Genomic DNA, 21,844 nt, shown 5'->3' with positions numbered 1-21,844 from the left:
TTTTTCAGCATGTCCTTTATAAGCTGAACTCTGGGCAGCATGTCTCCTACTGGGGGGAGAGGTCTGCAGGTCCCCTCCAAGGGAAAGAAGCATGGGAGATTCTTTCTCCTTAAATTCAGATTGGGAGGAGGGTGGGGCAGAGCCCTCGGGGCTGCAACAGATTATCAGAGGTTTTCCCAAAAACAAGCAGATAGGACTTACCTTTGAACCCCAATCGGCTCCCTGCAGAGGCTGGCTGTAAGAGGCAGCATGCTGTCTGGAGGGTGAAAGCCCCGATCTGTTGCTTGCAGAGGCTGTGGATTTACGCAGCAGCATGCAAGACTCCTATCGGCTGCCCTGCAGAGGATGGCTGTAGGTGGCAACATGCAGGGATTCCTGGAGAGATCTCTCGGTCTGGCGAGACTCCTATCGGCTGCCCTGCAGAGGCTGGTTCTAAGCGGCAACATGCAGGGACTCCGGGAGATATTTCTCTACCGGGCCAAGTGCAGGCGGGGGGATTAGCTGAGCCAGGGCATCCTGGAGGCTCCTTGCCACTGTAGCTTGTGGATCCCCTGCTGCTGCATTCTGATGAGGATGGCTGCTGGAGGAAGATTCTCGGGCCTCACTTCTCTTCATGCCTGGCTGTAAGCAGCAACATGCAGGAACTCCTGGAGAGATCTCTCGGTCTGGTGAGACTCCTATCGGCTTCCTGCAGGGGCTGGCGGCTAGCGACAGCATGCAGGACCTCCGGGAGAGATTTCTCGACTGGGCAAGTTGCAGTCAGGGAGGTTGACTGAGCCAGGATGTCCTGGAGGCTCCTCACCGGATTCGTCTGTGGATCCCCCACTGCTACGCTCCGATGAGGATGGCTGCTGGAGGAAGATTCTCGGGCCTCACTTCTCTTCATGAAGTCTCTCAGTGCCCTCTTCCTTAGCTTGCGTGCACGTGGTGACATGTGCGCACAATGCAAGCCACACGGAAACCTCGAGCGCCGGATCCAATCAGTGGGCGCACAATTCATGAGGATCCAGTGTGTTCATCCTCCTCCTGCATCCCAGTTGTTTCTTTAGATGATTCAGGCATCTTCAAGTTGATGAGTAGAAAAGTTGTAATGGAGAGCTGTAGAAAAATCCGACCGATGGGAACGGGCGGAAACTAAAGACTGGGGATTAGGGGGAAGCAGGGGGAAATGGGTAGGGCTCGGGCATGCCCAATGGGGCCCGGGCACTGCACGTGCTCAGAGAGAAAAAAAAAAAAAATCTCTCTGAGCTATTGGAGAGCTTATCCGCAAATTGGGAGGTGTTGGGACAACACCCATATGTGGCTGACTCATCCTGCTTGTCCTAGGAGAATGCATCTTGCTGAAATGGCTTGAGGCCGAAGCTCCGGACTATTCCCTCTGGAGATGTCGAATGATTTCTCTTCTGATGTGGGAGCGGAGGGATGTGCCTGATTTGTCCTCTCGCCAGGGCCGCCTTTTCCAGAACACTTGGGAACCTTTTTGGTCTACTTTGACCCCTCTGGCTCGTAGCCGGATACTTAATTGAGGATTCTTGTTTGTACCTGCCTTTTTGTGTAGCTTGGTGTTTTACTTTCTTTTCTAATTCTTTGTTACTATGTACTTGGAAGGAGGACCCTGGGGTGGGAATGGGGGTGGGAGGGGGGTTGTTTTCGTTGGGGTTTGGGGGGGGTTCTTTTGGGGACATTTCCTACTCTATTGAGCTGGTTTTGTACTTTGTTGTGTTGACCTGTTACTTTTTTTGATTGCTCAATAAAAATATATTTGACCATAAAATACTGAGTGGAGTGGAAAGGGTAGATGTGAATCACTTGTTTACTCTTTCCAAAAATACTAGGGCTAGGGGACATGCGATGAAGCTACTAAGTAGTAGATTTCAAACAAACCGTAGAAAATATTTCTTCACACAATGTGTAATTCAACTCTAGAATTTGTTGCTAGACAATGTGGCGGAATCAGTTAGGTTAGTGGGTTTAATCAAAGCTTGGATCATTTCCTAAAAGAGAAGTCCATAAGCTTGGGGAAATCCACCACTTATTCCTAGGATAAGCAGCATAAAATCTGTTTTACTAGTTGGGATCTAGCTATGTACTTGGGACAAGGGTTGGCCATGGTTAGAAACAGGATACTGGGCTTGATGGACCTTCAGTCTGTCCCAGTATGGCAGCTCTTATGTTCTTATGTGAGCCAAGTCTAGGACAATGAAGCCATTGTGACATCACTGATGAGGTTGGCTCTTAAAAGAGCAAACAAAACAAAACTGCAGATCTGTTCAAGATGTAGGCAAAATTTATTAATGACAAAAAATAATATTTATTAATGACAAAAAATTTTTATATGCAAACCCTTTTACCAATCAAGGGACCCGACACGGTCCGTGTTTCGGACACACCTTCGTCAGGGGTCCATGGTAAAAGTAGAGGGAGAAAACAAAAAAATCACAAAAATACTGTATGGTGGTAGCAAAACATAAGCGACGTCACAATCCGTCACTGTAAAAAGCCGTCAAAAGGTTGGCTCTTAGGCATTGGTGGAATGAGGCATTATGACATCACAATCTCAGCTCTGGAATGTTGCTTCTCTTTGGGTTTCTGCCTGGTACTTGGGACCTGGGTTGACCACTGTTGAAAACAGGATACTGGGCTTGATGGACCTTCGGTCTGTCCCAGTATGGCAATTCTTATATTCTTATGTGAGCCAAGTATAGGACAGTGAAGCCACTGTGACATCACTGCTGAGGTTGGCTCTTAGGCATTGGAGGAATGAGGCATTATGGCATCACAATCTGAGCTCTGGAATGTTGCTACTCTTTGGGTTTCTACCTGGTTCTTGGGACCTAGATTGGCCACTGTTGGAAACAGAATATTGGGCTTGATGGACCTTCGGTCTGTCCCAGTATGGCAGCTCTTATGTTCTTTCATATTGCTAGCTATACATGCTACATAGAATTAGACATGTAGGCCTAGATTCTCTAAACGGCACCAGGTTTTTAGGTGCCAGTCGGCACCTAAGCTCAGTGAAAAATGCCATGTAAACACCAGTTTTCACGGCGCCTAAAAATATCGACGCTGGAATTGTGCCTCCATAGGTGATTAACACCGCCCAATGCCACTGTAGGTGGCATTAGGCGGCGTGGTTCACCTCTAAGGTAGGCGCCGGAAAGGTAGGCCTGGAAAATCCTGGCCTATGTGTCCGGTGCCTACCATTGCCGGAGGTGTGATTCTCTAACTGGCGCCATTGCATGACTGACACGTGATCGGCACCAGTTAGAGAATCCAGGCCATAGTATAAGACGTATGAAACGACCAGCTCCCTCTAACGTTGTTATTGCAGGGGCTATATGTTCATTAGAATGTCAGTGCTGTTAATAAGTATCCCCCCACCCTTTTACTTAACCATGGTGTGGTTTTTAGCGCCTGCCATAGTGGTAACAGCTCCAATGCTCATATACTTCCTGTGAATGTCGGAGCTGTTACTGCCATTGCTGGCCCTAAAAACCGCGCTACGGTTTTGTAAAAAGAGGGACTGTTTCACAGTAGTCCTATTAAGTTTCCAGTTTACTGATTTAGATTTTACCTCATCCATTGAATCTATGTTTATATTTGGTCTTTTTACTCTTGTTATGTTAACAAAATTGTAAGTTCCGGCATGTCCCCCTTTTTTGAGGACCGTCCGCGTGCCCAGACGGACTTTCCAAAACCCGGCAGTTTTGGAAAGCTCTGGCCGCGTCTGGAGGCCCTCTGAGTGTGTGCGGATGACATCACAAGCGACTGCGCATGCTCGGAGACCCTCCAACGCAGCCTGGAGGTCATAAATGAAAAAACTAGCTCTCTGGGGACGGGGCTAGAGGCCGAATGGAGTGGGGTGGGGCTGGAGGTGGCCATGCATCCAGGATTTTACACAGCAAAATATGGCAACCCTAGCCTTGGGTGAATCTCTTCATAAAGGCAGTTAAGAAATCCCAATAAATAAATAAATAAGCTAGGAAAAAGGAGACTTGTCCTTTCCTCGGGGCTGGGATTAGAGTATAAAGGAGATCTGCCTCTTCCCTAGGGCTGGAATCAATTTTAAAGGAGACCTGCCTCTTTTTTTTCAGGGTTATGATGTGTGTGTGCAGGTTATAAAGGAGACCTGCACCTTTATCAGGGCTGGGATCATTGCGTGCAGATTGCAAAAGAGATCTGTAGCTTCCTCAGGCTTGAAGCAGTGTTTGTAGTATGTGAAGACCTGTCTCTTTATCAGGACTAGAATCAGTATGTTTATTGTTTATTATAAGCTTCTATATTTGCAGCTGCCCTTCTCGGCCTGCTTCACAGGGTCCCGTAGTCTTGCAAGACCAGTTGACGTCACACAATCCGACTTCAAATTGAAGCCAGCAAATGAGGTGGCCATGGTACGAGGTGCTGCTGTCCTGGGGGAAGGTGTGAGAGGCCAGGAGAACTGTGCCCTGAGTGTGTGGGAAGAAGAGGACGAGAGAAAATCCACAAATCGTAATGATGCTTCTTGAGATCAAGACCTGTATAACATGTCTGTGTTTGCAGTATCACCAGACATCCTGTACTGTACCTGGCTCTGCTTCTCACTCCTATCTGGTGAAGAATTGGAATAACTGTTTCTGTATGGCATTACTAATGTTGTACCAAAAAAATCCCCATGCCAATAAAATGGTTTTAGACACACACACAAAAAAAAAAAAATAAGCTTCTATATTGCTAGTAATGACTGCGGAGTCAATTCTGAGTGGTTTGCATGAGCTTCAGTAATATGTGAATATATGTGCAGTGCATAAAAATGACCTATGGTTTGGTGATTTTTCGACTTGGGCCAGGGTCTGTAAATCCACAAATGGCACCTGTGGCCTGCCAGACAGGAAGGTTCCCCCCCACTCCTTTTTCCCGTCATCTGATTATGTAGATCCTTCCCTTTGCCTCTGTGACCTGGAATACAAAGAGGACTCTGTCTCAGTGAGTCCCCCCCCCCCAAAAAAAAAAAGAAACTTGCAAATTCAATGCCCTCGCTCTATCCCGATGGTTTTCCTATATTTATTTGGTCTTTCTGGGTAAAAATAGCTGCTAGTTCATTCAGGGGACAGACTGAGAACTTAGGAGGGGAGGAGGGAAAGGTTTATTTGCCAAATCTTTTTGAGTTTCTAACCACATAATATGCAACTTTTTTTTAGTTTGTCCCCTTATTCTGTATCTAATGCCTGTTACTCTATCTTTTCCATCTCTGTGCTACTCCTCCACTTACATTCTATGCCAGTATCTCGCAAACTAATTCCAGTTGCGGCACACTAAACAAGCGGCCGCGGCTCGAGGGCAACCCAGAAGTGCGTGGGCATCGCACGCGTGATGTCATCGTGCCGATGTCTGCGCATGCACGAAGGCCCTGCAGACGGGGGCCTTGAGCCGGCAGTGTGGGGGGGGGGGGAAGGTCAATGGGAGAGGCGCGGAGAGGAGTAGAATTGCCAGGGAGGAGGAGAGCCGCCGATGCCAGCTGACTGTCTCCGTGAGAGGCACATCCTGCAGGCAGTCAGCCGGCGAATTGTGGCACACTTCAACCGAGGCAAACAGTTTGCGATTCCTTCCTCTATGCTAGGGGTGTCCAACCTTTTGGCTTTCCTGGGCTACATTGGCCCAAAAAAATATTTCTGGGGCCGCACAAACGTTGCAGCAAGACAGAGGAGGGAGCCAGCAAGACAGTAAACACCCAGGGGCAGCATAGGAAAACACTGCATCGCCCTCGACTGGGGACGCACAAAATACTTCACTGGGCTGCATACGGCCCTCGGGCCACAGGTTGGACACCCCTGCTATGCTATTAAGAGTTTTTTTGTGTATTGTGTTGACCTTAAGTACTCTTCTTGTCATACTGTACACTTTTACAGTATTTGAATTTTTTTTTTTCTGCGGAAACAGTCCATTCTCTATGTCCAGATCCTTCTTGTTGTGCGTGGCCTTGGCTGAATTTCTTCAAAAAGGCAGCAAATAAATCCTAAAAAGTCAATAAATAAACAAACAGAACAAGTAGGATAAATCCAGTGCAAATCGTAACCTGTTAACTGTAAATTATGTATGTTTAAGTTGTAACCCGTTCCGAACTCTTTGGGGAAAACGGGATAGAAAATGAATTTAATTAATTAACTAACTAACAATAACAGCACTGTGTCCACCAAGACAACAATCGAGAATCAGTTATTCCAAAATAATACAGTAGACACTCAGTTAACCGGTAAACTAAACTAAACTAAACCTTAGGTTTGTATACCGCACCATCTCCACAAGTGTAGAGCTCGGCACGGTTTACAGGGTTAGGTTGAAAAGGAGCTACAATGAAGGGTTATAGGAAAGGAGCTAGGAAGATAAAGAACCAAAGAGCGGGAAGTGTTAGATTTTTGAAAAGAGCCAAGTTTTCAGGTGTTTGCGGAAGGATTGGAGGGAGCTTGAAATTCTGAGCGGCGGTGTGAGGTTGTTCCAGAGTTCTGTGGTTCTAAAGGGGAGGGATGTTCCTAGTTTTCCTACGCGGGATATACCTTTTGCAGAGGGGAATGATAGTTTCAGTTTTTGGGAGGATCTAGTGGAATTAGGGTTAGAGGAGTTCCAGAAGAGTGGGATAACGGGAGGCAGGATGCCATTTAGGATCTTGAAGGCTAAACAGGCACATTTAAAGAGGACTCTGGAGTGAACTGGGAGCCAGTGAAGTTTGGACAGGAGTGGGGAGACGTGGACGAACTTGCCTTTAGCGAAAATAAGCTTGGCCGCGGCGTTCTGGATTAGCTGAAGTCTATGGAGTTTTTTGTTTTTAGTTAGACTTCAATAGATGGAGTTGCAATAATCCAGTCTAGAGAGGATGGTGGATTGAACAAGGACGACGAAGTGAGAATGATGAAAGTACGATCTCACTTTCCTCAGCCTATGAAGACTAAAGAAGCATTTTTTTACCAAGAAGTTGAGATGGTACCCATGGGGAATGATAGATGCTGGATAAATGTAATTTCTGGTTGCTTGAGAGTTACTATTAAAAGTCAGGTTTTCAGGATAGCCCTAATGAATATGCATGAGAGAGATTTGCATATAATGGAGATGACAGGCATGCAGATCTGCCCCATGCAAATTCATTAGGGCTATCCGGAAAACCTGACTGGCTAGTGGTCCTCCAGGACAGGGTTGGGAACCACTGCTATACCCCATACAATGCCATATCATAGGGTTGCCAGATTTCCTCTTTGAGAAAAAAAATGAGGACGCCTGGCCCCGCCCTGTTCTGCCCCATTCCTCTCCCCAGCCCCGCCCCCACACGAGCCTCCTCCAGCTTGAAGGCCACATTTGGAAGCCTTTGAGCATGCACAGATGTCGACACAATGACATCACACGCATGCGTGTCTGCGTATGATGTCATCACTTGTGACAGTCGCGCTTCCAGACATGGGCTTTGAGCTCAGGATTTCCAAAACCCGGGTTACTCCAGGCGCCCAGACAGTCCTCTAAAAACAGGACATGTCCGGGTTTTCCCGGACGTATGGTAACCAGTGCTCCCTCTAAGCGGGCGGGTGTTGTGAGCAAAATTTTTTCGCTGTGAGCTAAAAATATCGGGCGCGCCAGCAAGTTATGAGCCAACTCGCCCGATTCTCCTCTCGCCGCCCTGCCATCTGCCGTACGCCGTGCGCTGTGACGAGAAACTTGTGCGCTGCGATGTAGTATTTTGTGCGCCAGCGCACGCCAGCGCAGCTTAGCGGGAACACTGAGTAACCCTTCCATACCATACACTGTTCCAGACAAACTATCGGACATGTGGTAGGCAAAGTGTGGGCGTACTCAGATGTGGCGTGCCAAGTTTACACTTAAATTTCCACCAGAAATTGATTTTATTTTTATTTAAAGTTTTACAGTATTTCTTTGATTTTTTTTTTTTTGCTGGTTGCTTGAGTTCCGGTTAAGAGTCTACTGTAAATCCAATTCATAGCACATGATGAGCATTTCGCCTTTATTCCTTTATTTTTGTGAAGACGACATGTACTTATCCAGTGTTTCCCATTTACATATCAAATAGTGCTGAGCGGGATATTTTATGACCACAATATTTTCATATCCAGTTCCACCACGTTGCAGTATAACATAACATAAAACTCGCTTGTATACCGCAAATCCCATAAAGTTCTATGCGGTTCACAAAGACTAGTAATACAAATGAATAAACATCCAATATCTAACTTCCGTAAGATTCCCTAAAAAGATGCGTCTTTAAGGCACGTCGAAATTGTTGATACGAATTTGAGAATGTGAAGATGTGAGTTAAATCCCTAGACCATAAGGCTGCCTGAAAAGATAAAACCAAAAACTGTGGATACAGATGTTCTGGAGATAATTTATTAAACACTGACATATAGTAACATAGTAACATAGTAGATGACGGCAGATAAAGACCCGAATGGTCCATCCAGTCTGCCCAACCTGATTCAATTTAAATTTTTTTTTTTTTTCTTCTTAGCTATTTCTGGGCGAGAATCCAAAGCTTTACCCGGTACTGTGCTTGGGTTCCAACTGCCGAAATCTCTGTTAAGACTTACTCCAGCCCATCCTCCTCCAAACGGCCATGCACAGACACAGACCGTACAAGTCTGCCCAGTAACTGGCCTAGTTCAATCTTTAATATTATTTTCTGATTCTAAATCTTCTGTGTTCATCCCACGCTTCTTTGAACTCAGTCACAGTTTTACTCTCCACCACCTCTCTCGGGAGCGCATTCCAGGCATCCACCACCCTCTCCGTAAAGTAGAATTTCCTAACATTGCCCCTGAATCTACCACCCCTCAACCTCAAATTATGTCCTCTGGTTTTACCATTTTCCTTTCTCTGGAAAAGATTTTGTTCTACGTTAATACCCTTTAAGTATTTGAACGTCTGAATCATATCTCCCCTGTCTCTCCTTTCCTCTAGAGTATACATATTCAGGGCTTCCAGTCTCTCCTCATACGTCTTCTGGCGCAAGCCTCCTATCATTTTCGTCGCCCTCCTCTGGACCGCCTCATGTCTTCTTACGTCTTTCGCCAGATACGGTCTCCAAAACTGAACACAATATTCCAAGTGGGGCCTCACCAATGACCTGTACAGGGGCATCAACACCTTCTTCCTTCTACTGACTACGCCTCTCTTTATACAGCCCAGAATCCTTCTGGCGGCAGCCACTGCCTTGTCACACTGTTTTTTCGCCTTTAGATCTTCGGACACTATCACCCCAAGGTCCCTCTCCCCGTCCGTGCATATCAGCTTCTCTCCTCCCAGCATATACGGTTCCTTCCTATTATTAATCCCCAAATGCATCCATTCTATTAACTTTTAATTCTTATGGCTTCTATTAGGCACTTTATAGATTTTTGTGCTTAAGCTTATACTCTAATACACACCATTGCACTTTTTCGGCACATTTTTTCCTTTCATGTCTCTTGTCGATGTTTCAAGCCTCTGTATATAGCATGATCACACTTGGCTCACTTGTTTTATCTTGCAGTCGAGTTTAGACACTAATATGCATGCTCCAGATTGGCATCATAGTCACTTCTTATCTTTCTATCTTTTATCTTTCTCTTTATCATTATTCATCATTGCCTCTTCTTTTTAGGCCCCCTGAGGAAGGCGTGTTCGCCGAAACACGGATGGTGTAGGGACCGGTTGGATTTTTATCACAGTATTTTTTATCATTGTACTTTTTTAATTGAATTTTCATGGTTTTATATGTCAATGTTTAACAAATAATAATAATAATAATAAATGTTTTTGTTTTCACTGTGGATCATTGGGTTGCCCCATTTTTCTTTGTTGTGCCTGAAAAGATAGCAATCGTTCTAGCCCGGAGTTCTGATTCACTGTTCGTTTCAGATCTAGAGACCAACAAATCGAAGAGAGGTTTATCACCTTCAGACACAGCAACAGGAATTGCTAACAATTGCCAGACAACTGACTTATGTCGAGATAGCAACATCACCATGTAAGATTTTGTAGGTTCTATGTCAGACCTTGGTATGGTTGCACCTTGAATACTGTGTGCAATTCTGTTCATGGTCTTTGTAGTCAGTTTGTATATGTCTTTGTTTAAAATTTTTGCATTCCCCTTTTTTCATTATTGTATTCTCGCCTAAAATTATGATAGGCGTGTAATCAAATCTATAATAATAAAATGCTAAGCGCGCCTGCGCACTCTCACCGCGTGTTCCCTGAGATCTGATGTCTGGATGTGCCGGCAAGAGTGCGCATGCGTGCTTACTACGTCACCACAGGCGAGCGAATGCGGAGTCCTGCCGTCGCCTTCCCGAGCCTGCTACTTACCATTATGATGCATCCCGGGCCCGTAGCACGGCGGAAACAAGAGCGGAGCGAAACTGGAGGCGGAAAAGACAGCGGACTTCCCCCTCCCCTCAGAGCAGGCCACACCGCGCTGCCCCTTCACAACGCCAGCCACAAGGGCGATGTGTATTGGCTGGCTCGGCGGCGGGTTGGCGTGACAGCAGCATTGGCTGCTCCCGCCTAGCACCGCGGAGCGGCCGAGACCAAGGCAGCCACTGATTGGCTGGGGTGACGGCGCTCAGAAGCCCCAGCTGGGAGCACGAGACTGGCAGGGCGCTGTGGCTGTCCGGGGGTTGGAGGCGAGGCCGTTAGAGTGACGAAGACCCGGCGGGGCACCGTGACGGCCCTTGGGAGAGATGGTCGTGCACAGGGAGGAAGAGCCGAGCGAGTCATTCGGCACCGGTTTTGAGTCACCATCAAAAACTCTTTTCAAAGCGCCAGCTCTCTGTTTAATTTTAGCCTAAATTGTCACAAACAAAGAGAAGCAAATCTTGCCCAGACTGACAGAGATATTGTGCAGCCTTCTCGGCTGTAATTCCAAGGCAAAGTAAGTGATTTTGCATGAGAAAAAATAAATAAATAAATCAAAACCAAGATAATTAGTCTGCAAGAAACTGCTACACCAAATGTTGAGTTTAAATCTATGATCCAAATAAGATTACTTCACAGTTCAGTAATGGACAACCATCTCCTGCATTCTCTCCCCCAATAAAAATAAATATATTTCAGACATTAATTGGAAAATCATATATATAAAATCAAATCTGTGTATATATATAGGCATTTAATCCTGTTTTGGGTTAAAAAAAAAAAAAAAATCCTTTGCTCATTCTGCACAGACCTAATGAAGGACAGCCACAAATACACTGCCTTAATCCAATAAAAAGGTCTCACCTACAGCTCTGCCCAACCCCGGACTCCCCGTCATCCCGCGCGCCCCGGCCTCCTCCTCCTCCTGTAGATGTGAAAAAAATACAGAAATACTGAAACAGGCTAAGCACAGAGAGAGAACGAAATAAATACAGACAAACACACACACATATTCTAGCACCCATTAGAGACAGAAAGAAAGACAGGCAGAGAGACAGAAAGAAATCCAGAAAGAAAGAAAGAGGGCAGGGAGAGAGACAGAAAGAAAGACAGACAAGGGGGGAGAGAGACAGAAAGAAAGACAGACAGACAGGGGGGAGAGAGACAGAAAGAAAGAAAGACAGACAGGGGGAAGGGAGAGCGACAGAAAGAAAGACAGACAGGAGACCAGGGAAAGAGACAGAAAGAAAGAAAGGGAGCAGGGAGAGAGACAGAAAGAAAGAAAGAAATGTCTAAGTCTACACATCTATTCTAGCACCCGTTAATGTAACGGGCTAAAAAACTAGTTTAAAATAAACTATGGTTGCCGTATCTGAGATTTCAGGTGTACCGCGGTACACTGGGGAAGAGGAGAGGTGCCGGTCGACTGTTTACAGGACGTGCCTCTCGCAATCTCCCGATGCCGGCACCTCTTCTCTCTGCCGGTCCTTCTCTCCAGCACAAGTCCTTCTCTTGGCTCAAGGCCCGTTTGAAGGGCCTTTGCGCATACGCTGACGTTGGTGCATTGACATCACGCGCCAGTGCACTTCCCGGTGTCTCGAGCCAGGGACACTAAAGTTTGCAAGACACTGAGTTAGGAAGAGGAGTGTGTGGCGCAGTGGTTGGAGCTACGGCCTTAGCACCCTGGGGTTGTGGGTTCAAACCCTGAACTGCTCCTTGTGACCTTGAGCAAGTCATTCAATCCTCCAATAGCCCCAGGTACATTAGATAGATTGTAAGCCCTCCGGGACAGATAATAATAATAATAATAATAATTTTATTCTTATATACCGCCATACCCAGCGAGTTCTAGGCGGTTTACATTAAATTAGATTAGGATCCGCATAGACTTGTAGATTTACAACAAATTTATAGGATTTACAACAACTGTAGCCAAAACTTGGCAGATGAAAAGGGAAATTTACAACAAGTTTAGCCAACTTCGTAGATGAAGAGGGCAGAATTACAACAAATTTATCGGATTTACAACGGATTTTGGTCAGATTTGGTGGATGAGGAGGGAAGTGGGTAGGAGAAGCAGGGGGAGATAGGAGCTATCGTGAAGGAGAAGAGTCGGATAGGGGGCCCTGAGATTATCTGAAGGGTCAGTTAAGGGTCTTGTTTGCTGAAAAGGTAGGTTTTGAGTGATTTTCTGAAGTCGAGGTAGGTGGGGGCCTCGAGTATCATTAGGGCTAGCCATGGGTTCATCTTGGCTGCTTGGAAGGCGAGGGTTTTATCTAGGAATCTTTTGAGTTGACAAAGCTTTGGCGAAGGGAATGCGAACAGCTGAATTCTGCGGGATTTCTTGTTGGTACAGTGAAGATTTAAGTGGGGAGTGATGTATCTTGGCGAAAGACCATTTATCGATTTGTAGCATATGCATGCGAATTTGAAAAGAACTCTGGATTCGAATTGCAGCCAGTGAAGTTGGTTGTAGTATGGGGTGATGTGTTCCCATTTCTTCAGGCCATAGATGAGGCGAATGGCGGTGTTTTGGATCGTTTTTAGTCTCCTGGTGGTTTTCTTTGTGGCGCTCAGATAGATAATGTTGCAGTAGTCCAGAATGCTGAGAATGGAGGATTGTACTAGTAGGCGGAAGGAGGTGTCATTGAAGAATTTTTTTATGGTACGAAGTTTCCAAAGTACCATGAAACATTTCCTGACAATGAGGTCTATGTTGTTTTCTAAGGATAGGTTTTTGTCTAGGATGACTCCCAGTATTTTTAAGGTGGGTACTAGGGGGAAGGTCAAAAAGAAAAACGACAACTTCAAATTGTCCAAAATACTGCTATTAAATTAATCCATGACGCCAAAAAATTTGATCATGTAACTCCTCTCTTCATCGAATCACATTGGCTCCCTATTTGCCAGCGCATAGAATTTAAGGTCTTGTTACTTATATTTAAAAATCTGATATTCAATCAACCCCAATGCATTTCTAAAATGTTAATTCCTTATAGTTCTATACGTACACTTAGATCTTCTTCCCAAAACTTACTAGTTGTTCCTTCCTTAAAAATAATAGGCACTCGACGATTAGATATGTTTTCTGTAGTTGGCCCCCAATGGTGGAACTCATTGCCCCAATACATAAAAATTGAAAAAGACATTTTATCCTTTAAGAAATCCTTAAAAACATTTCTTTTTAAACAGGCTTTTAATATCTAAAATTTATTTTATTTTTTATTACTCGAGCTTATAAAACTCCTTTATTCCCTAATGTTCTTTCCTTTAAATGTATTTTCCAATATAACAGATGTAACTTTTACCTCTTCCCTCCCAATTGTTGTTGGTCATGTTGATTTCTATTGTCTATATATACTGTATGTGTTTTAACTTAATTGTATTTTTTACTATGTACATCGCTTTGCATAAAGATATAGCGATTCATCAAATAATTAATAAACCTTGAAACCTTGAATTCCTTTCAGATGAATTGTGGTGTTTTTTATTTTTTCCTTGGGGGTGGCTAGAAAAAATTTTGTTTTGTCCGGGTTTAGTTTCAGCCTGAACGATAACATCCAACGTTCAATCTGGTTGAAAATGTTAGTAATGTAGTCAAGTAGTTCAGGTGTGAAATTGGTAAGGGGGATGGCTATTGTGATGTCGTCTGCATAGATGAAAAATTTGAGTTTGAGGGTGTGAAGGAGGTTGCCTAGGGAGGCCAGGTAGATGTTGAATAGAGTGGGGGATAGGGGGGAGCCCTGCGGGACGCCACAGGTGTTGTCCCAGCTATGTGAGATATTGTTGTCCTTGAGTACCTTGTAGGATCTATTTTTTAGGAACCCCTGGAACCAGTTGAGGACCTGATCAGATATGCCAATGTGTGCCAGGCATTCGAGGAGTATGGTGTGGTCGACCAGGTCAAAGGCACTGCTTAGGTCTAGCTGTATGATCAAGGCACTTGAGCCTAGACTGAAGAGCGTGTGAAGATAGTCGAGGAAGGAGGCTATTATGGTTTCGGTGCTGTGGTCCGTGCGAAAGCCTGATTGATTGTCGCTGAGGATGTTTAATTTTTCTAGGTAAGTGGAGAGTTCAGTCTTTACCACCCCTTCTGCTATTTTGGTGAAAAGGGGGATGTTTGCGATCGGTCTGTAATTAGATGGGGAATTTGGGGATTCTTTTGCATTTTTTATAATTGGGGTTATCAGAATATGTCCTTGCTTGAGTACCTGATTGTAAAACCACTTAGATAACCTTGATAGGCAGTATCTATAATAATAAAACCCTAGCCACACATGTGCACTTAAAACTCCGTGCCTCCGTGCAGTGCCTGCCTCAGCTGATTTCCTGCTCCAATCTCCGATGCCGGCTGACTTCCTGCCTTCTGACTACACTGCTGGGGCGCTTCTTCTTCTCACCCCCAGATCAGCAGCGGCAGCAGCCGCTGTTTCATCAAGCAGCTGTGGGGCATTTGCTAGGCTGACCCACTTCGATAATGCGAGACGGGCCAGCCTAGCAAAAGCTCCGAGGCTGCCCAGGCTAGCGGATGCTGGACAGGGGGAACAGGAAAGGGAGAAGGGGTACTACTGGACAGGGGGGAGGTAAAAGTAAGGGAGAAGGGCTACTGCTGGACAGGGGGAGCTGGAAGCAAAGAAAGAAAGGCCTCAGCGCCCCATTGTGCTAAAAGTTTACACTTCTATTCTAGCACCCGTTAACGTAACGGGCTAAAACACTAGTATATATATATAAAAAAAACCTAACCTAAACCTAGATAGTGAACTTCAAACACCCAAACACCCACGAACCAAACTGGGTTACTGGGTTTTGAAAAGCCATCCGGACCCCCGGACATGTCCTCGAAAAGGAGGACACGTCCGGGGAAATCCAGACTTCTGGTAACCTTACTCTCAGTTCTGTGTGGTTTACAGAGTACAGATACTGGTCATTCACAGTGAATTACAATCCATTAGTTAACAAATGTACAAAACAAGTATGTTTTTAACAATTTTCTAAATGCCAGCTAGGTGCTGGAACTGGAATATAAAATTACCAAGATGTTTATCCCAAATACCGGCCTGATAAGATATAGCAATGATTTCCCTATTGCAGTCTATAAAGAAAGAAAGACTACAAATCCCAGCAAGCAATGGTGTAAACCCAGGCCTCAATCAATCCTGTCCATCACTTTAACAATACCGAATAAAGCAATAGAAGCTTGGTTCAAAGCATGCAAAAGAAGAGATCTGACTCCAAACTGTGCTTGTTCTATAAGTCAAAATTCAAGAAATGAAAACAAAGCAAAAAATAATAATAAATTCAGCTACTCCCTGCATGAACGGTCTCTTTTGGTTTTCTAAATGTTTGGAGAAGTGCAAAGAAAATGCAAAGGACGTGATACATTTTCTGTAACCGCTTTGAACCTAACGGATGTAGCGGTATAAAAGAAATAAATTACATTACATTACATTACATTACATATTTCACGTGAACAAATAAAGGCACAAGCACGCTGTGCGCATGATCCGAGAAATAACACCCTTGCACCGTTGTCGAGGCAACTGGTCTTCCCGCCCCGATGTGTGACGTCAAGACGCCAACGCCCAGGGAACGGCTCTAGGGGAGGAGGGGCGGAGCTGGGAAGATGGGCGAGCAGCGAAGAGTCACGAGCGGAGCAGACATAGGACGGGCGGAGAAGTGGGGCGGGGTTCAGGGAGAAGGGGCGGAAGAGGGGCGAAAGGGGAATGGAGGCGGGGCGAAAAAAGAGGAGGGGCGGGGTGCGCGCCGCACATGCGCAGTAAAGGGTAGCTAAAATGAGTTACGGTCGGCCTAAGGCGGCCTCAAGGTGAGAGGAGGGGGTCAAAGGTCGCGGCAGGAAGGATGAGGTTATAAGGGGGGGGGGACATGTCATGGGGGAGGACAGACAGGTACAGGAGGGAGGAGAGAGGGGAAGGGGAGAGGGAGGAGACAAGTACAAGAAAGAGGGGAAGGGAGGGAATGAGACATGTGCAGGAAGAAAAGGGGTGGGATCAGTTACAGAAAGGAGAGGGATGGTAGAGGGGGAGAAACAGGAAGTAGGGGAAAGGCAGAGGGGTGGAGTTTCAGGAGGGAGGGAGAAGAAAAGGGGAAGAGACAAGTACAAGGGAGGGGAAAGGGGAAATAGGGAGGATACAGGTATAAGAGGGATGGGGAAAGAAAGAGGTACAGAATGAATGGGAGGAGAAGGGAGGCCAGGAGGGAAGAGGAGAGGAAGGGAGGGGATGAGAGATACAGGAGTGAGGAAGAAAAAGGTTGGGGGGGGACCACTAAGATACAGGAGGAGAATCAGAGGAGGGGATGCTGAGGTACAGAAGGAGGTGTGGAGTGATGAACTCCTGCGATATGGAAGGGGGTAAAGGAGTCCTAATAGGGAGAAAGCAAAAAAGACACAGTTTCAGGAGAGAAATTCTAAGATGTCTGGGCTGACGTTCAGGAGAGGGATAGGCCACGTGGGTAAGGTTAAAAAAAAAGGAGAAGAGGGTTGACATTAGCTAGGCGGGTGAGGTATTTGAGAGGAGGAGGCAGGAAGGTGGCTTGGGTGAGGGACAGGGAGGAGGTCCCCCTCCCTTGCTCTTGCTAGGGTCTGCACTTGGTCCACGCTCTGCATGGACTTTTGCCCTTCCCTAGCATAAGTAGTTCAGTGCTCGAGTCCTTGACCCCTCTGTGCTGATCATTAAGCAAGTGGGGATTCGTACGCTGCATCTTCAAAGAATGGGACAGCAGGGCATGGAGGGAGATCTAGGCTTCTGTATATCTTTCAGATCATTTAGAGTGCCACCTTGTCTTCTCCCTTCCCTGTTCCTGCTACAAATTTGTCTGTAAGTGATTGAATAAGTGGAGATAGGAACAGAGACTAAAGAAAATGTTTACAAATGGGTTTGACCTCTGCGCTTTTTAAGGACCTCTCCTGTCCCTTTCCCTGTAGTAGAGGACTAAGAGAACTTGGGCCAGGCTGTCCTGGGTTATGAGACAGTACATGGGGAGGCCTCCTCCTTTTCCTAGTGGTAATACCATCTCATTGACCATCCTTACGATAAAAGAGAGAGAGGTGCCATAGCTTAGGAGCTGGGAATGTCAGCATTTTTGGAAGATCTCACTTGGTAGTAACTCTGCCAGGCTGAACCCCAACCATCCAGGAAAGAAAACTAGAGACTGAGGACAGGGTAGTAGCACCAGGACTGATGTTGGATTAGTAACCAGGCAACCCAGCTCCCAGTACTTATTTCCACCGTCTCTTGGCCGCAAGGTGAGGGGGAGAGGAAGGCGCTCTGTTTCCTAGAGATTGTTGCTAACAACTGTAGAGGCAGGAGTCCTGCTAGCAAGAGAGCGGTGAGGGAGGGAAGGCAGCCAGCCAGGGCTCTTGCACACTTCAAGGTACTGCATTTTCACTATTATGCTTTGCTGTACAGATTCCCTGCTAGTGCAAAGGTGCATATTTATGCAGGGTGAGGGTGGAAGGGAGTATGAAAAGATGATTTTATAAGGAAGTAGTTCTTATCATTGGGATTTGTCCACATGCACGCTGCCCCTCCACAGGACGGGCACAGCAAAATGTAAATGTGGGTTGTTTTTTTTTTCTGGCACAGGGCGAAGATGCCTCATATGCGTGCCGGAACCAGCTTGCACTCTGAAGGCAGCGAAATGGAGTTTGAAAGCATGGGTATGCTGGCTCTTTCATTTTCTTGTTTCCCTCCATCCTGGAAAAACACAAGAATGGCGTGGTCCGCACATACCACAGGATCTGGCAGGATACCATCGCACGATAGTACCTCTGTGCCTTGGCACATCAGTTCTTTCTTTCCCGTCAGGCCTTTGTGGGTGAGAAACCTAGCCATCGTCCAGTTTTCAGTGCATGGTGCTAAAGAAAGTTGCTGGATTTGGGGGATGGGGAGAGAAAATTCTGCAGGCAACACAACCAGCCAAAAGTGAAATCTTTGTGAAAAAAGCACTAGGATGGAAGTGAGGGCTTTTTTTTTTCTCTCTAGAGCTTATTTTGTGAAAGTTTTTTCCCCCCATGATATAATTTTATTGAACTTCCTGAAATTGAATGTTCCCCTTCTGTTTACAAACCGTGCAAGCACGCTGAACTGGAGTTCACAGCCTGGGCTTTCTGTTCCAATTCTCATCTGCAGTATATGCCCAGTAGGGACAGAGAAAGTATGGTGCTATGTACATCTGGTAGTGGTATAGAAACTCTGTGCTCTCCCTCCCCCCACTCCATCTCCACTTTCTTAGTAACTCCTGTGATATGCACGGAACACGCTCGGCCCAAAGCTTCAGATATATCCAAGATCTTGCACCGAGGTGTGAGCGATGTTGCCTGCGAGACTTCTAAAATGTCTTCTTGTTTTTCTGCCATCCTAGCGGAGAGTGATCTGGCAAAACTCCAGTGCAAGTTCCGACTGAAGGAAGGGGACCGGCAGGCGTACAGCAATGAGTCGCAAGATATCATACGGAGACAACTGTGCGTATCCCCTCCTTCCCCCTCTCTCTCGTCCTTTTCTCTGTGCCCTTCATTTTAGAAAATGTACCTTCTACCTCAGTCAACAGTGTCTCATGACCAAGAATCAAACTCCTTTCAGTGCATGGTCAGAAGCCACCCTCCGTTGGGGAGGCGAGTATTTGACCTTCCCTTCTTTCGCTGTTTCTCTCTAGCCCAGCCATTATAGCAATAGACCCAGGGCTGGGGGCCATAGATTCCCCGCTTCTTCCAGAAACTCTAAAGATGTGATACCTTGAGGCTGGCCACAGTGTTTGTCTCTGGCAGTGTTCAAGGCCCAGTTAAAAGCCCACCTCGTTGAGACTGCTTTCAGTTCTTAACTCCTCTCACCTTGGGTTCTGCATCACCAACCCTATAATAATAATAATAATGACTTTATTCTTATATACCGCCAACAATCTTGCGACTTCTAGGCGGTTTACAATGAAGAGAAACTGTAAAGACAGCGAATTACAGAGTATAGCATTGAACATCTAGTGATAGTAACAGGAGAGTTACAGGGTCTGTGTATTACACGGTTTCACAATGAGTAGCATTATACAGTCGACGATATTTAGAGCATAAGTAGGAGAAGAGAAAGGAGATTGCGCTTTGAGTTACAAAGGTGCAAGACTGCGAAGGTGAAAAAGATAACATAAGATGTTGATAAGAAGTAAGTTGTTAACTTGGTACATTTGAACGAAGGACGGGCACCAATGGGAAAAACTGGTAACAATTAAAGATAGAAATTTTGGCAGAAGAGGGTAGACGGACTCCTTGGGATGGGAGGAGGCTCCGATTTTAGGGGAGAAGTGAGGTAGTAGGTAGCTGGGGGCCAGTCCCCAGATTAGTTTATAGCAGAGGCAGGAGAATTTGAATAGAATTCGTGCTTCAATTGGTAACCAATGAAGGAGTTTGTAGAATGGACTAACATGATCGCTCTTCTTTAGTCCGAATATTAGACGGATGGCCGTATTTTGAACTATTCTCAGTTTTCTCACATTTTTTTTAGGTATTCCCAAGTAGACAATGTTACAGTAGTCCAGGGTGGATAAAATCAGTGATTGTACCAATATATGTCATGTCTGTCTGTCCAAGATAGATTGTAAGCTCTTCTGAGCAGGGACCGTCTATTAAATTTCAAAATGTACGGCGCTGCGTACACTTTTCAGTGTTATATAAGTGATAAATAGTTGTAGTTGTGTTTCACCATTATTACCAGCCTCTTCCCCTCCAAGTCTGAGGAAGTAGGGGAATGTGAATTTCACAAATGGTTAGTACTTGAAAAACATGTGCTGTTTTCATTTTGGTCGCTATCCTAGGTTTTTAAGCAATAAAACCAAACACATCCCAACAGCTGGATGGGGATCTAGGGACAAGTTTTGAATCTCTCTAGATCACAGGTAGGCTGAGACTGGTGCTGGCGCTAATAGGCCTGCTGTCTTTCTCTCTGTCCCCCAGCCCCTCCCACTAGCACCTGCATCCCATCATTGATCCCATCCATCTCTCTTCAGAACAGAGATTCAAACACTGGAGAAGGAACAGCGGGAACTGCAGAAGAACCTGGAGGTGGCAGGAAACCGGGGCAACCAACTGCGAGATCAGGAGAGGCACGACACCTTACGTTCCCTGCTAGAGCAGAAAGACAGAGTGGAGGAACAGCTGAGCCGGGAAATGAAGCTCATTTCGGACTTGGAGAAGGAGGTGAGGAGAGCTGCTGCCCATCCTGTACCCTCTTGGTAATAAAAGGGTCAGAGTTGGCAACCTTGGATGGTCTGGAGTCCGTAAATGGACAAAGGTCGGGAGGAGGTTCTCAGTATGTCCTTTCCCAGATTCATAAATTCCTCTCAAACAGCCCCTTCAGTGCAGGGGGCCCTCCTTATAGCCACGTTCGTATCTTCTGAGATGGACCCCATATAGAGAATGACGGGGACAAATTTGTCCCCGTCCCCATGGGGTCTCAATTTCCTGTCCTGTCCCCACGCACTGTTCCTGTCCCATTCCTGCAAACTCTGTCCCTCATCTACACAAGCCTCAAACACTTTAAAATCATAAGTGTTCGAGGCTTGTGCGGTTAAGACAGAGCTTGCAGAAATGGTACAGGTACGGGGACAGAACCCTCGGGAATATTGAGATCCGATGGGGACAAATTTGTCCCTTTCTCATTTGCTCTGAGGGCCCTTTTCAAGGGATTTTTTCATTAGAACTTTAGCCACTGTTCGTTCCCTATGGATTATAACCTCTACCTCCATACTTTACTTTTTTGGATCATCATCAATCTGTTCGTCTGATTTCTATTGATCTTTCATCAGCTTTTGATACAATTGACCACAATCTTCTTATAGACAGGCTCCAGTCTATTGGCATCTCGGATCAGGTCCTTTCTTGGTTTATATCTTATTTTGCAAACCGCTCCTCCGTTGTGTCCTTTAACAATTCAACTTCTGAAAGCTTTACAACAACATATGGTATTCCCCAAGGGTCTATTCTTTCACCACTTATGTTCAATCTTTTCCTTGCACCCTTGATGACTCTCTGCCAATCCATTGGCTTGAATGTGTTTGCCTACGCAGATGACATTCAGCTTTTGCATCCGCTAGATTCCAATAATCCTCTTGAAACAATAGCAATCAATAAGAAAGTCGAACAGATGCACTATGGCTTGACACTAACAGATTAGCTCTTAATGTTAATAAATCAAATGTTATGCTATTTCCCTGGAAAGACGGCTCTAAGATCATTTTCCCAATTACTATCAAGGGTACTACTCTACAGTCAATAAGTAGCATGAAGATCCTAGGGGTCATCTTTGACCATAAATTAACCTATCATGACCACATTAGTAGTATTGTTAAATCAACATTTTTCAGACTTCATCAAATCCGTTCAGTTTCGAAATTCATTCCTTGGTAATCTCTAAAATTGATTATTGCAATACTTTATTCAAGGGAATAGCCCAAAATGAAATCAAACGTTTAC

The 21,844-nt window shown here is 45.6% G+C and overlaps 1 protein-coding gene across 6 annotated transcripts in view; it reads left to right on the top strand.

Moving 5' to 3' along the window:
• The window catches only part of CCDC114 (coiled-coil domain containing 114), an 86,439-nt gene that overhangs the window by 7,995 nt on the left and 56,600 nt on the right, over positions 1–21,844 (top strand). Inside the window, exons 2-5 of one of the 6 annotated variants that reach the window (XM_033961655.1) lie at positions 16,943–17,204; positions 17,973–18,046; positions 18,751–18,850; positions 20,380–20,569. In XM_033961655.1, the coding sequence (XP_033817546.1) occupies positions 17,098–17,204; positions 17,973–18,046; positions 18,751–18,850; positions 20,380–20,569 (471 nt within the window). In that variant the 5' untranslated portion in view covers positions 16,943–17,097. Of the gene's footprint in view, positions 1–16,132; positions 16,193–16,500; positions 16,522–16,861; positions 17,205–17,232; positions 17,633–17,675; positions 17,761–17,972; positions 18,047–18,750; positions 18,851–20,379; positions 20,570–21,844 lie in introns of those variants that run through there. The other 5 variants (XM_033961656.1, XM_033961659.1, XM_033961654.1 and 2 more) reach the window with 5 other exon arrangements.

This window comes from Geotrypetes seraphini, chromosome 10 (assembly GCF_902459505.1).
Source record: "Geotrypetes seraphini chromosome 10, aGeoSer1.1, whole genome shotgun sequence".
NCBI lineage: Eukaryota > Metazoa > Chordata > Amphibia > Gymnophiona > Dermophiidae > Geotrypetes > Geotrypetes seraphini.
This window is presented reverse-complemented; position numbering and strand designations above follow the sequence as displayed.